Raw genomic sequence first — 13,888 nt, 5'->3', positions numbered from 1 at the left:
ATAAGTCATTCAGTACTAGTATGGAACTGTATTGGTACAATATGTAGAACGATGCATATGTACAACGGCCACAGTAGACTTCTGTCAAACTCAGTAGTAGGAGTCTGCTCCTTCAGTGTCCCCTAGGCCCCCTGAACTTGATTCCCCATTGTAAATATGTTTTACCATGTAAAGTGTTATAAAATGTAATGTTGCCTTATTATACCATGTGTTATGTCATGTGAGTGTTACCCAGGAGGTACCAGTGACCAGGTGATCACAAGAGTGACCTATGGGCTCCCTGCTAGTCTCCCCCATATAAGCCCTGGGTGGAGTTAGCTTCGCTCTCTTCTCTCTTTGAGCTCTGCTCTTCTGCTAAGCTGAGGTCCTGTGCAGTCATGCCTACTGTGTGTCCAGAGTGTTGGAGGCCTCAAAGTCAAGTCCTGCAGCCACTATCACTTCAAATAAGCTAAAGTCACAGCTTTATGAGTCAAGTCAAGTCAGTCCCTGTCATCTGTCAAGTCAGCGTGGTCTGCATTCAATTGTCCAGTCCTACTACAAGTCCCAGCAAGCCCTTAAGGTCTCTGAGTCACTGGTCACCTCCTTGGGCCCTGGCTGAACTGTATAGACTTTACCAACTGTCTACCCTCAGTAAAGCTACCGTTGTCTGTAACTTGTCGTCAGAGTCTTTATTGCCCCCGTGCCTAGCCCAGGATCCAGCGGTATACCTTCGGGTGGTTTTAGGGTAAACCACGCCCTGGCGTCACGAATACAAGGGGTTAATGCCGTCTGCCCCTAGGGTAACAACATTCTGCCCTGCACCACACACCCCGCCAACACACATATACACCATATACACATAGTTTTACACAGCCACCTAATGTCCACCAGACCACACCACATACTGACTGCACAGTGCACACTTCAAGTCTACATATGCACTGCATGACATTTCTGTAGTACCTTAGGGTACAGATTAGCCATTCAGGAGCATATAAAAGCTAGGTAAGAATGTCTCACACAGCTTTTCCAGGCTCCTGAATGGCACATGTACCAAATGGCTGGCATTGTTGAGATTAGTATATGATTTCTAAAGTGTGCCTGTGCATACAGTGAAACAGCTATAAGCAGATATGCTATTCAGGAGCATAGAAAAGCTAGGCCAGACATTCTCACCTTGCTTTTCTGCGTTCCTGAATGGCATATCTGCTTATAGCTGGAATAGTTTACGCAAAGGCGCACTTTAAAAATCATATGTTAGTCCCAGTAAATTAGTGGCAGCCATGTTGGTTGCAGTACTAAGCAGATGTGACATTTAGGAGCCTGGAAAAGCTGGGAGATACTGTTAAAGGGGTAATGTAATTTTTAAATGTGTCCATTCTGACAGTTATAAAAAAAAAAGTTTTATATTATGGTCCATTTAATGAAACACAATGTCATTTTGAATATTTGGCTTAGCCCTAACATTTGCGCAAATATTAGCAGGAGCAGACTGGATCGGACACCCATGTTGCTGGAGTGGGCAAGACTGAACACGTGTTGCGGGAGTGGGCAGGAGTGGAACATACACATTGAGGGAGTGAGAGGTAATGGTCAGAAATTCATAGGGAGCAGGCGGGATTTAAAAAAAAAAAAAAAAAACAGTCCCTCGCAGGGCTCTACATCATGGGATTATTAATGATATAAAACTAGGGTTATATGAATAATATACTGTAAATATGTTTCTATGCACTGTAAATTTAGCTGTAGATTTGCAAGAGATATTAACACTGACAGTGGTAAAATCCATGGTGAAAATCCATGACAAATCTGCAACAGAATGAGTATGTTTATATTTCCAGCATGTATATAAGATTCATCCACTTACCTGCCAGTACTGTAATCTACTGTCTATTTTACCTGTGCAGATCTGTAGTATGCCTGCCATCTGTGAACTTAGCCTAAGGGTATGTTCACACTACGGATAATGAACGGAATCTCCGCTCGCAGAATTCCGCGAGTGGAGATTCCATTCTGGCGGCTGCTGCCGCAATACTTCGGCGGTAGGACCACGCAGCACTGCGCCGTCACCATTGACGGCTATGTTCTTTCTTTGCGCGGAACAATTTCAGTGGCGGAATTGTCGCAGAAGACCCATTCACACTGATGTTTATGTTCACAGCACGGAATTCCGTAGTGTGAACATACCCTAAGGCTTAGTTTTCACTAGATTTTTTTTTTTTTTTTAAACAAACCAAAATCAGCCACACAGCATTTATTTGGTGAAAAACTGCTGCAGACAGATGTTAGCTGCAAGTCAATAGGGGTTTATGAGATGCCATACCTACTACATACCAGTTTTTTTTTGTTTGTTTTTTGCATCTTTGGGCTCAATAGCAGTTATTTAAAATTGCAGGATGGCAAGACTATGTTGTTCTTTCTATGAAATCTTGGCATTCTCTTTTAGAGAAAGCATTGGAGAGAAAAAAAAAATGCCAATTTGTGTTTTGCATTGGCGTTTTTTTCCCCTGGCATTTTTACTTATACATTCCGCAAAGAAACAAGTGAGAACCTAGCCTTACCATAATTTAACAAGCCTCATGAAAGCAAATAACAGTTTGTTGACTAGAATCAATAATTCTTTATTGTCAGGGGTCCCATCCATTACCAAAATATATGCAGTAGTATTCCCCCCCCCCCCCCACAAAAAAAAAAAATGCATAGAAGAGAAAGTCAAACCCACTACTTTTGCATTAAAAATGCATGAACTGCTTATAAAATAGTTGGGGGTCCTGCTGACCCAACAAGGTCAAATTAAGTGGTCACTTGTGTCATACAGACTTGCAATGGGGAAGTTGCCATGTGGCGAATAAAGCCTAATCTGAATGTAAGTGTGCATACACAGATAGCTGTCAATCACTCAATAAGACCACCCATGCATGGAATAAAAAGCAATCAAAAAGTCCTACCTACCCCACAATGGTGCCAATAAAAACTACAGCTCTTGCAAAAAATGAGCTCTCAGCTAAAGGTAATAAAACTAAATGAAAACTATATAAATGTAGTATTGCTGTAACCATACTAACCTGCAAATTATTTGTAATGTTTAATTTTTAAGGATTATTGTGCACAGTTACGCTTTGTTTTAGTCATTTTTACCCAACAATTCCATTTTTTTTTCCAGGTTTTGTAATAAATGATATGTGAAATAGAGAATTCCAATAAAAAGTGCAAAAAAAAAAAAAAAAGAGAGAAAGAAAGAAAAAAAGGTCATGGGGTTCTGTAGATGCTGGAATGAAGACCTACTAGACTAAACAGTATGATGGTTTCACCATATAGCGCAGTATGTCCTCTGTTAAATGGGCACTCTCGTTAAAACAAAATTTTGGTATTGCTCTCCTTATGGTAAATAAAAAATCTTTCTAATGTACTTTGTTTAAAAAATTTTTTTGTTTTCTATGTTTTATTTGTATTTAAAAAAGCTGCCACTAGGTGTCTCCCTATTTGTCCAGAACACATTTCACCCCTATCTCTTGCACAGACTTTGGACTCCTGCTGGCCTGGCAGAAGTCTAAAATCAGGAAATGCAGTCTGGAGTGCTGAGAGGGTGTGTGCAGCCTTAGCCAATCATAGCTCATCTCACACTGAGCTGCTCTGGGCTGTGTGTAGCAGAGTGAGGGAGGAAGTTCTCCCCTGTATGGCTTCAGATGATGTCACGCCTGCTGGGGAACGCCCCTTCCCAGTCTGTGAATCTGAGACTGAGTAGAAAATACAGAGCAATATCAAGGTAGAAAACTAAAAAATAATACAAATAAAGGCAGGGGGTGGTTTATCATGATGGGGGCCGTGAACTGGGAGGATTATAAAATGTAGCAGCACTTTGCAGAATGATATACCATGATATAATCGCCATATGTATACTAGATGGAAGAATGCTAACATGTCATAGGGAGGCTTGGACGAGTCTACCCTGGCATTTATGCCATTTTTTGGGTCACTGACTGGATTCACTGGATTCCTAGTACTTGTATGAGTATTGTGGGGGAGATGTGCACTAGGATATGCTGCAGTGGTCCAGAATGTGATCATATTAGGCTCCCAATCTCATTGCCCCCACATATAATCTATCTATGTCTAGTTTGATAAATGTTGTCCTTGTGCTTCCAGCACTTTATGTTAGTGCTATATAGCCAAAAGAAGATATATATCCCTGTTTCTGGGGGCACAGACAGACCTGTGAGCCAATCTTTAGCATGCAGTTTCCCAACCGGGGTGCCTCCAGCTGTTTCAAAACTACAATTCCCAGCATGCCCGGACAGCCTTTGGCTGTCCGGGCATGCTGGGAGTTGTAGTTTTTGCAACAGCTGAGGCACCGTGGTTGGGAAACACTGCTCTAGTAGATGTTTTACAGACCAGGTTCTGGTGGCATGAATATAAAAGGTGATGTTCTAGTGGCACTTTCCTTGATGCCAGTCTAAGGAAGCATGCAGCACTGCCTGAGTGTACCCAGCTTCTATGTGCAGCTGGAATCATTGTCATTTCGGGCACACTTTTAGGCAGAGCCCACCTTAGAGAGCTGCTGGATGGGAATAGTGGGGGATGGGTGCAGGGATTACAGGACTGCTGAGATCTCACCATCATGTCAGACTATCACCCCAGCTCAGGAGACCTCCAGACACCCTCTTTCTTCTTGGATGGGGAGACAATGCAGAACCACATACCACCCAAAGACGGTCCTGTTATTGGCTCCATCTCTTCATTGTAACCACTCCTTCTGCCCCATCCCCATTACATCATCCTGCCCCAAAATCAAGTGCAGTGGAGGAGGGAGGGTCCAGCATCCTCCCTGCCCGGTCTATATTTATATATGTCAGTGGAAAGAAAGGAGACTTTCCAGCCCAGACAGCAAAGGAGCAGGGCAGGGACCAGGAGCTGAAGAGCCATCACACGGTAGTACCAAGGCAGACACCATGCGAGAGATCGTGCACATCCAGGCCGGCCAGTGCGGCAACCAGATCGGCGCTAAGGTAAGACTGATACCAGCTGGATGGAAGGCTCCGGGATTCCTACATGGCTTTTATTTGTGGTGTCTTAGTCACTGGCAGTGCCATGGGCAGGGTGGTCCACGCTCGGCAGACACTGGGTGGGGTGGCACCTTCTCTAGCTGTGGGGGAGGTGTGGCAGTCCGGGCTTTGTGCTAGGTATTGAAATGAGCTTGTTCGCAGGGTTGCCTTGGCAACGCTATGTGCCAGCTATATACTGTAGCCTTAGTGTAACCAGCTGCAACTAGGAAGCATACCCTGGAAGTGTATGTTATATGTATCCTACCATCCTGAGGCTAGCTTTCCACTAAGGCTTTACACACAAAAACGCCCCAAAAACGCCCATTCAGTGAAAAAACGCTGTCGCTGCTTTCACACTATAAAATGTATCCATTTGAAGTTCCGTTATAAAAAAAACCTGAAAAATGTCCATTAAAAAATCCCACACGGCCATTAGAAAATCCCATTATGGTCTAGGGGATTTTTACATTATCCGTTTTAACCCGTTATAGCCCGTTATTAATAACGGACGTTATTTTGTGACGGGCGAATGAATGGAAGAAATAGTGCATGCACTGTTTCTCCCGTTACTATCTTCCGTCCTAAAAAAACGTCCGTTATTAATAACGGGTTAAAACGGATAATGTAAAAATCCTGTAGACTATAATGGGATTTTCTAAAGGACGTTTTTCAGTTTGTTTTTTTTATAATGGAACTTCAAACGGATCTTTAAAACGGATACATTTTATAGTGTGAAAGCAGCCTTATGGCATTTTTCAGTTTGGCTTTTTTTTTAAATCCTTTTGGAGTTTTCTTGTTGAGACTTTGGCATTTTTTTTTTGGGGGGGGGGGGGGGGGGGATCTTGGTGTTTTCCTCCCATAGAAGTCTATGGGAGTGAAAAACGCTAGAAAAACTGCCAATACGCAGGAAAAAGCAGTTTTTTCCTGGCATTCCTCAGTGGAATCCTAGCCTATATGTCTAATCGTAGACGTGTGCACATGGAGGGGAACAGTTCTGTCTATGGAGAAAGACCCTGTAATCCCTTCATGGTGACTGCAGAGAAGACCCCATTACCGGGAATACTAGTGTGGTTGGCTACACCCAGTACAATTGTTCTTATTCAGACAGAACATCCCTGTGTGTAAATGGACAGCTCACAGGATCATCATAGGTCAGTGTTTCCCAACCAAGGTGCCTCCAGCTGTTGCAAAACTACAACTCTCAGCATGCCCGGACAGCCAACGGCTGTCCGGGCATTCTGGGAGTTGTAGTTTTGCAACAGCTGGAGGCACCCTGGTTGGGAAACACTGTCATAAGTAATCCAATCCCTAGATATCCTTCCCTTCCTGCTCTGCAGACTATTGCACTGGGTGTGGTGTATAGTACCACGCTGCTTCTCAGTCACCATGTAAAGATTCTATCTGTGATCTGGAAGCATTCAGTTTCATTACAATAGAATGTATGTGTATTATAAATATTTAAGAAATAAATAAATAATACCAATACCTTTTAATATAAATAAATATTATAGGCAATCTGTCCATCAGCATACTGGTTGTTGGATTTAGAGCTTGCTACCTTTCATGTAAGGGTGCGTTCACATGTACACCACACTACGCAGATTTTATTCGCAGGATTTTCTGCTAAGTTAACTAAATGACTGAGCACAGCTTCTAATCGGCAGTTACAAATCCCGCGCATCAAATTTGCGCAGGATCCTGTACGTGGGAACGCACCCTAATTCAGTAAATTCTATTGATGATTTAATAGAAAAGTGAATATTAAAGAAAAAAAAAAATCTATTGTTTCCCTAGTTTTGGGAGGTTATCAGTGACGAGCACGGCATTGATCCTACCGGCAGTTACCATGGAGACAGTGACCTGCAGCTGGAGAGAATCAATGTCTACTATAATGAAGCCACTGGTAATCCACTTTCTATAAATATTTATGGTAGTAATGTAAAGAAATATTGAGCTTTTAATAAATAAAAAATTGGTCAAGTTTTTTGTCGGTTTTAAATAAAGATTGAAATAATTTTTATTCTACCCATAGGAAATAAATATGTACCCCGCGCCATCTTGGTGGATTTGGAACCTGGCACCATGGACTCTGTGAGATCAGGACCATTTGGGCAGATTTTCAGACCTGACAACTTTGTATTTGGTTAGTATATCTATTGCCATTTTGCTAGGATATATGTTCAAATTATTTTACATGAACTCATACAGATGAGGCTGATCACAAAAAGATACTTATTTTGAAGGAAGTGATTCACCTTTTCCTTGGGGTCGGCTGACCAGTGTTTTTTCTTTGCTCTTAGGGCCCAAGCATTTTGCTGTGTTTGGCGTTTTTTTTTCTTTAGTTTTTTGCTTTTGAGGGGAAATTGCATTTGTTGGGTCCAAAAAAAAAAAAAAAAAAAAATCAGGATGCAGTAGTGATCGAAAAATAATGTATTTAACAAAATTCATATTTTTTATAACAACATTTTTACACATTTTTAAACAGGGATCAATTAATGTGGGCGGGCAGGACACTAAAAATGTAGCCGACAATAATAAAAATGTAGTGTGTATGTGTTTCTCACTTTATTCTACAGTTTTAGGTCCGGTCACAAAACTGGATACGGGTCAAAAATGCCTTGACCAGAGTCACCGTTTGACTCCGGTTGGCTCATTAAAGTGAATGGAGTTCAGCGCTGGTCCGGGTGGGGTACGGGAGAGGCAGGTTTGCCCCTCCCCCAGCCGTATTCGGCACCCGTAGTATAAAACCGAGATGTGAATGCAGCCTAACCAAGACTAAATGCAGATCTACAAATAAATAAACAATTAGTACTTTAATAGACACATTTTTGATACATGGTTTGTTTATGCATCTCAGCTTACTTGGTGGTGACATGACGTCCCCACAGAAACTGCCTTGTTCAGTGAGTGACTGGCCGCAGCAGTCTTCTTTCTTGGTGGATACTTCCTGCGAAAGTGACAAGAAGAGTGGCAGTGACAAGTGGAAACTGGGAGCGTTGGTGCAGAAGCTTCGGGGGCTTTTGGGAGAGGAACCTTTTTTTATAACATTCTGAGCCAAATACACATTTTTTATGCCTAGAAAACCCCTTTTAAAGGGAAATTTCCATCATACACAGGATATGTTGTAGATGTCTTATAGGTGGGACCGATATCTATCTCTTGAATAGGGCCCACCAATCCCATCCCTTCTGGATGTCAAAGTGGGAGACAAAAACATTAAAGAATAGCCTTCTACGCTGTTTCTGTAACTCTTATAATTTGGGTGGTTAAATGCTGTTTACTTAAAGGGGTATTCCAGGCCAAAACTTTTTTTTATGTATCAACTGGCTCCGGAAAGCTAAACAGATTTGTAAATTGCTTCTATTAAAAAATCGTAATCCTTCCAATAGTTATTAGCTTCTGAAGTTGAGTTGTTGTTTTCTGTCTAACTGCTCTCTGATGACTCACGTCCCGGGAGCTGTGCAGTTCCTATGGGGATATTCTCCCATCATGCACAGCTCCCGGGACGTGACATCATCATGGAGCAGTTAGACAGAAAACTTCAGAAGCTAATAATTATTGGAAGGATCAAGATTTTTTAATAGAAGTAATTTACAAATCTGTTTAACTTTCCGGAGCCAGTTGATATATATAAAAAAGGTTTTGCCTGGAATACCCCTTTAACACCCATTCACTTATGAGGGAACAGAAAAAGCATATAACAGCTTGCTTGCCTGCCTCTATAATCCTAGCCACCATGCTGGGTACTTACATCTCTGCCATGATTTCTACAATTACAATACCTCTAGAACTTAAAAAAATTGTACCAAAATGATGTAGCTTGTAAAGATCTACCCAATTCAGGCAGACCAAGAGAAGCTGCTTTTCCTTTTTTATTTTTTCTCTGCCAGGATTCAACCTTGTTTTTGGCTCCAAACACATGGGAGAGATTTATCATTGTGTTTTGCTTACATTTGGTACATAAATTGCTAAAAATAAAAACTGGCCTTTCCAAAGCAAATTTCAGTTTTCACTTTGCAGTGGTAACAAATTTATCAAGTGCGAATGTTAGACAAAAAGTTACAATCCCCTCCGAAACGCCACAAATCTACACCAGCCCAGGCCTTGCTTACAAAACTGCCTTCAGAGGGCATGTTTTATACTGCTGTCCTCTCAAGACAAGCCGGCTTATACTAATTAGCGGGTACTTCCAGCATTAGGATGAGACGCTTGGCCCTGAATTTAAAGGGGGGTATTCCAGGAAAAAACTTTTTTTTTTTTTTTTTTTATATCAGCTGGCTTTTTTTTTTATATTTGCTTCTACTCTGGGCACTTAGACAGAAAAGAACAACTCAACTTCAGCAGCTCATAAGTACTGAAAGGATTATGATTTTTTAATAGAAGTAATTTACAAATCTGTTTAACTTTCCAGAGCCAGTTGATATAAAAAAAATTTTTTTTTCCTGGAGCACCCCTATATAAGTTTTGTCCTGGATAACCCCTTTAACTGGAAACTGGAGGTATGACAATTTTCAAAACCCCATCAGACCCTGAGACAGAGTCTGATCAGCTGTACTATGCCTGTCAGTGTAAGACTGTGTATTGCACTGTATTATATGTGCATAAAAGTGTGAAAAACTATAAAAAAAAAAATATGTGATGATAAATCCCCCCTTGTATTCTACACATGGACTGCCATGTAAACGTAAGGGTGGTCTGACACACAGAAAGGAATGATGATCCAGCACTTGGAAATGATTGCTTTATTGAAGATCACTTGACACTGTTAAAACCGACCTTACCACTAGACGCTTTTCAAGCGCATGTGCTCGAAACGCGTCTGATGGTATGGTCAGTTTTAACAGTGTCAAGTGATCTTCAATAAAGCAATCATTTCCAAGTGCTGGATCATCATTCCTTTCTGCATATGGTGTGCCATGCCGGGCACAGATCCGTGCACTACATTGGAGTAGTGAGCTGGATTTCTTCTTCACATTTGTAAATACAAGTCCTTCCTGTATATTTCCCATTCCTTTTGAATCCCCTTTTTGCTTTGACAAACAAAGGGAATGGTACTTTTCCCAAAAAATACAGATAGGTGTAATCAACTAACCCAGGTATAGTCTCCCCATGCAACACGGATGAAGTAGGAACTTGAAGAGAAAGAGAAATCCAACACAAGATTGGTACAGTGAATGAGTTCCTTTATTCCATAAAAATCACTGATAACAAGTGGTGTACCATCCTTAGTCATAATTATGATAAATTTGTCAGTGATTTTTTATAGAATAAAGGGACTCATTCACTGCATCCATCCTGCGCTAGATTTCTCTTTTCCCCAAAAAATTTAAAACTACCCTAAGGCTAGGATTCCACTTGTTTTTTTTCTGGCAGTTTTTGGATATCTGCCACTGCAGTTTTTGAGCCAAAGTCAGAAGTGTATTTAAAAGGAATAGGACATATAAAGGAAGGACTTATACTTCTCTTCCCTTATGGATCCACTTCTGACTTTGGCTCAAAAACTGCAGTGGCAGATTTCCAAAAACTGCCAGAAAAAAAACCCAAGTGGAATCCTAGCCTTAGGCTAGATTTCCTCAAAGATTTTTTTTTCTGGCGTTTTCTGGAAATCTGCCACTGCAGTTTTTGAGTTCAAGCCAGAAGTGGATTCAAAAGGAATAATATACTTCTTCCTATGGGATCCACTCCTGGTTTTGGCTCAAAAACTGCAATGGTAGTATTAAAAAAAAAAAACTACAGAAAAAAACCTGTGTGGAAACGTAGCCTTAGACTGGATCCACTTTGGACTTTGGCTCAAAAACTGCAGTGGCAGTTTACAAAAAAAAAAAAAAAAAACGCCAGGAAAAAAATCTGTGTTGAAACCTAGCCTTACTCTGCCTTTGCTAGTGGATCTTGATCTGTGGAGGATTAATTTACTGAAAGGTATCTCATTCCATCAATTATTAATTCTATTCAAGAAGATAATATATTCTATTTGCATTTTAGGTCAGAGTGGTGCAGGAAACAACTGGGCCAAAGGTCATTATACGGAAGGAGCCGAGCTGGTGGATTCTGTTCTAGATGTAGTGAGAAAAGAATCTGAAAGCTGTGACTGCCTGCAGGGTTTTCAGTTGACCCATTCCCTAGGTGGTGGCACTGGTTCTGGTATGGGCACACTGCTCATTAGCAAGATCAGGGAAGAGTACCCAGACCGCATCATGAATACATTTAGTGTGATGCCATCACCCAAAGTCTCAGACACTGTAGTTGAACCGTACAATGCTACTCTGTCTGTACATCAGTTGGTGGAAAACACAGATGAAACCTACTGCATAGACAATGAAGCTCTTTATGACATCTGCTTCCGCACTTTAAAGCTAACTACACCAACTTATGGCGACCTCAATCACTTAGTATCTGCAACAATGAGTGGGGTAACAACCTGCCTTCGTTTCCCTGGCCAGCTCAATGCAGATTTACGAAAACTAGCTGTCAACATGGTACCTTTTCCACGACTGCACTTTTTTATGCCCGGGTTTGCCCCACTTACAAGCCGTGGCAGTCAGCAATACCGTGCCCTAACCGTGCCGGAACTGACACAACAAATGTTTGATTCCAAGAACATGATGGCGGCCTGCGATCCCCGCCATGGGCGCTACCTCACTGTGGCTGCTATCTTCCGAGGAAGAATGTCCATGAAGGAAGTCGATGAGCAGATGCTTAACGTCCAAAACAAAAACAGCAGCTATTTTGTAGAATGGATCCCCAACAATGTAAAGACCGCCGTGTGCGACATTCCGCCACGAGGCCTCAAAATGTCTGCCACATTTATCGGCAACAGCACGGCCATTCAAGAGCTATTCAAGAGAATCTCCGAGCAGTTTACAGCTATGTTCCGCCGAAAAGCTTTCTTGCACTGGTACACAGGGGAAGGAATGGATGAGATGGAATTTACTGAAGCTGAAAGTAACATGAATGATCTGGTATCAGAGTACCAACAATACCAAGACGCCACTGCGGATGAGCAAGGAGAATTTGAAGAAGAAGGAGAAGATGAAGCTTGATGATAAGAAAAGTTTCCATTTTTAGAAGAACAAGGCACAGTTTTTAAATAGCGAGTATGATGTCTAAAAGCAGCATGTGTTTTCATTTCCATTGTCAGTGATGTCAGGACCAATTCTCCATATTCAAAGTAAAAGTTGTTTAGGCTCTTCTAATTCATGTGAAGGTCCATACTAGAAGGATGTAGAAGGGATTCCGAGAGCTCTTAGATGTTGTTTTGCACTGGAGATCATAAAAGAGTATTTGTGGGCTGTGTCTTGTGTGGTTTCTTCATTTGTTTTATTATTCTTTTTTTAGATTACCATATATCTATAAAGGTAAGAAGATAAAACACCTCTCTTCCAAATAACAGTTAAAGGGGTATTCCAGGAAAAAACTTTTTTTTTTTTCATATCAACTGGCTCCAGAAAGTTAAACAGATTTGTATAAATTACTTCTATTAAACAATCTTAATCCTTTCAATAATTATCAGCTGCTGAAGTTGAGTTGTTGTTTTCTGTCTGGCAACAGTGCTCTCTGCTGACATCTCTGCTTGTCTCGGGAACTGCACAGAGTAGAAGAGGTTTGCTATGGGGATTTGCTTCTAAACTGGGCGGTTCCCGAGACACGTGTCATCAGAGAGCACTTAGACAGAAATGAGCAACTCAACTTCAGCAGCTCATAAGTACTGAAAGGATTAAGATTTTTTAATAGAAGTAATATACAAATCTGTTTAACTTTCTGGAGCCAGTTGATTTATAAAAAAAAGTTTTTTCCTGGAATACCCCTTTAATATTGGCAACTGCATATTTAACAGGTATTGTTTCCTACTGAAAACCAGTAATGAACTTATTTCCATATTCTAGATTCCTCTTACTGTTCCAATACACACATTCCTAACATGCTGGTTATACAAAGCTCAAAGTTGTACACATGAATTTATAAGTCACCAAAATGGCAAAAAGTAACAAAAACACCACACTTGGCATGATACATATTTCACACCTGTCTAGACAGGCTCCGCCCACTTCACTTTCTTGCTACCTGTTCCTGGGTGCCGTAGATTTTCTTAAAGGGTTACTCTGCCCCTAGACATCTTATCCCCTATCCAAAAGATAGGAGATAAGATATCTGATCACGGGGGTCCTGCCGCTGGGACCCCCAACAATCTCTGTGCAGCACCCGGTGTAGTGTAGGGATCCGTGCAATGTAAAGTATAAGACAGTGGTCTACAACCTGCAGACCTCCAGATGTTGCAAAACTACAACACCCAGTATGCCCGGACAGCCAACGGCTGGTATAGGAAGTTGTACTCACGTGTCCCCACCACTCCGGACCGTCACCATTCGTCAACGCTGCCCTGGATGTCGCCCTCCATCGTTGTCGCCATGTCCCCAAGGTGTCCCCGACGCTCCGGCAAGGCCTCTGCTTCCGCGGCAACCTCGCTCTCCATCGCCGCCATCACGTCGCTTCGCACGTCGCTCCTATTGGATGACGGGACGGCGTGCGCAGCGACGTGATGACGACGATGGAGAGCGCCGACAATGCAGGGGATCCAGAAGAGGACGCGCCGGAGCCCCGAGGACAGGTAAGTGATTGTCAGCGGACCACACGGGGCACCGTAAACGGCTATCCGGTGCAGCTGAAGCAGTCAGCGCTGCCGGATAGCCGTTTATGCGATGGCCCCGACATACAAAAGCATCGTATGTTGATGCTGCCTTCAACATGCGATGGACTCTGAGAGGCCATCGCATGTTGAAATTATCGTATGTCGGGGCCATCGTAGGTCGGGGGTCACTGTATTATACATTTTACTAGTAAAAACTAAAGGTAATTTATATTATATAGGC

At 41.9% G+C, this 13,888-nt stretch overlaps 2 protein-coding genes across 2 annotated transcripts in view; one reads left to right on the top strand and one right to left on the bottom strand.

Moving 5' to 3' along the window:
• The window catches only part of LOC130273762 (uncharacterized), a 29,558-nt gene extending 24,916 nt beyond the window's left edge, over window positions 1-4,642 (bottom strand). Inside the window, exon 1 of the mRNA XM_056521058.1 lies at window positions 4,594-4,642. The gene's annotated coding sequence lies outside the window, so the exon portion shown is untranslated. The remainder of the gene's footprint in view (window positions 1-4,593) is intronic.
• A 140-nt stretch (window positions 4,643-4,782) lies between these two features.
• On the top strand, window positions 4,783-12,310 carry LOC130273761 (tubulin beta-2 chain). The gene is made up of 4 exons (XM_056521057.1): window positions 4,783-4,985; window positions 6,816-6,924; window positions 7,054-7,164; window positions 11,004-12,310. Exons 1-4 carry the CDS (start codon window positions 4,929-4,931, stop codon window positions 12,059-12,061), a joined length of 1,335 nt encoding a protein of 444 aa, XP_056377032.1. The 5' UTR covers window positions 4,783-4,928; the 3' UTR covers window positions 12,062-12,310.
• Window positions 12,311-13,888: the final 1,578 nt, after the last annotated feature.

Source organism: Hyla sarda, chromosome 5 (assembly GCF_029499605.1).
Source record: "Hyla sarda isolate aHylSar1 chromosome 5, aHylSar1.hap1, whole genome shotgun sequence".
NCBI lineage: Eukaryota > Metazoa > Chordata > Amphibia > Anura > Hylidae > Hyla > Hyla sarda.
Note: the sequence above shows the minus strand (reverse complement) of the source record. Positions and strands in the feature narration are given on the sequence as shown.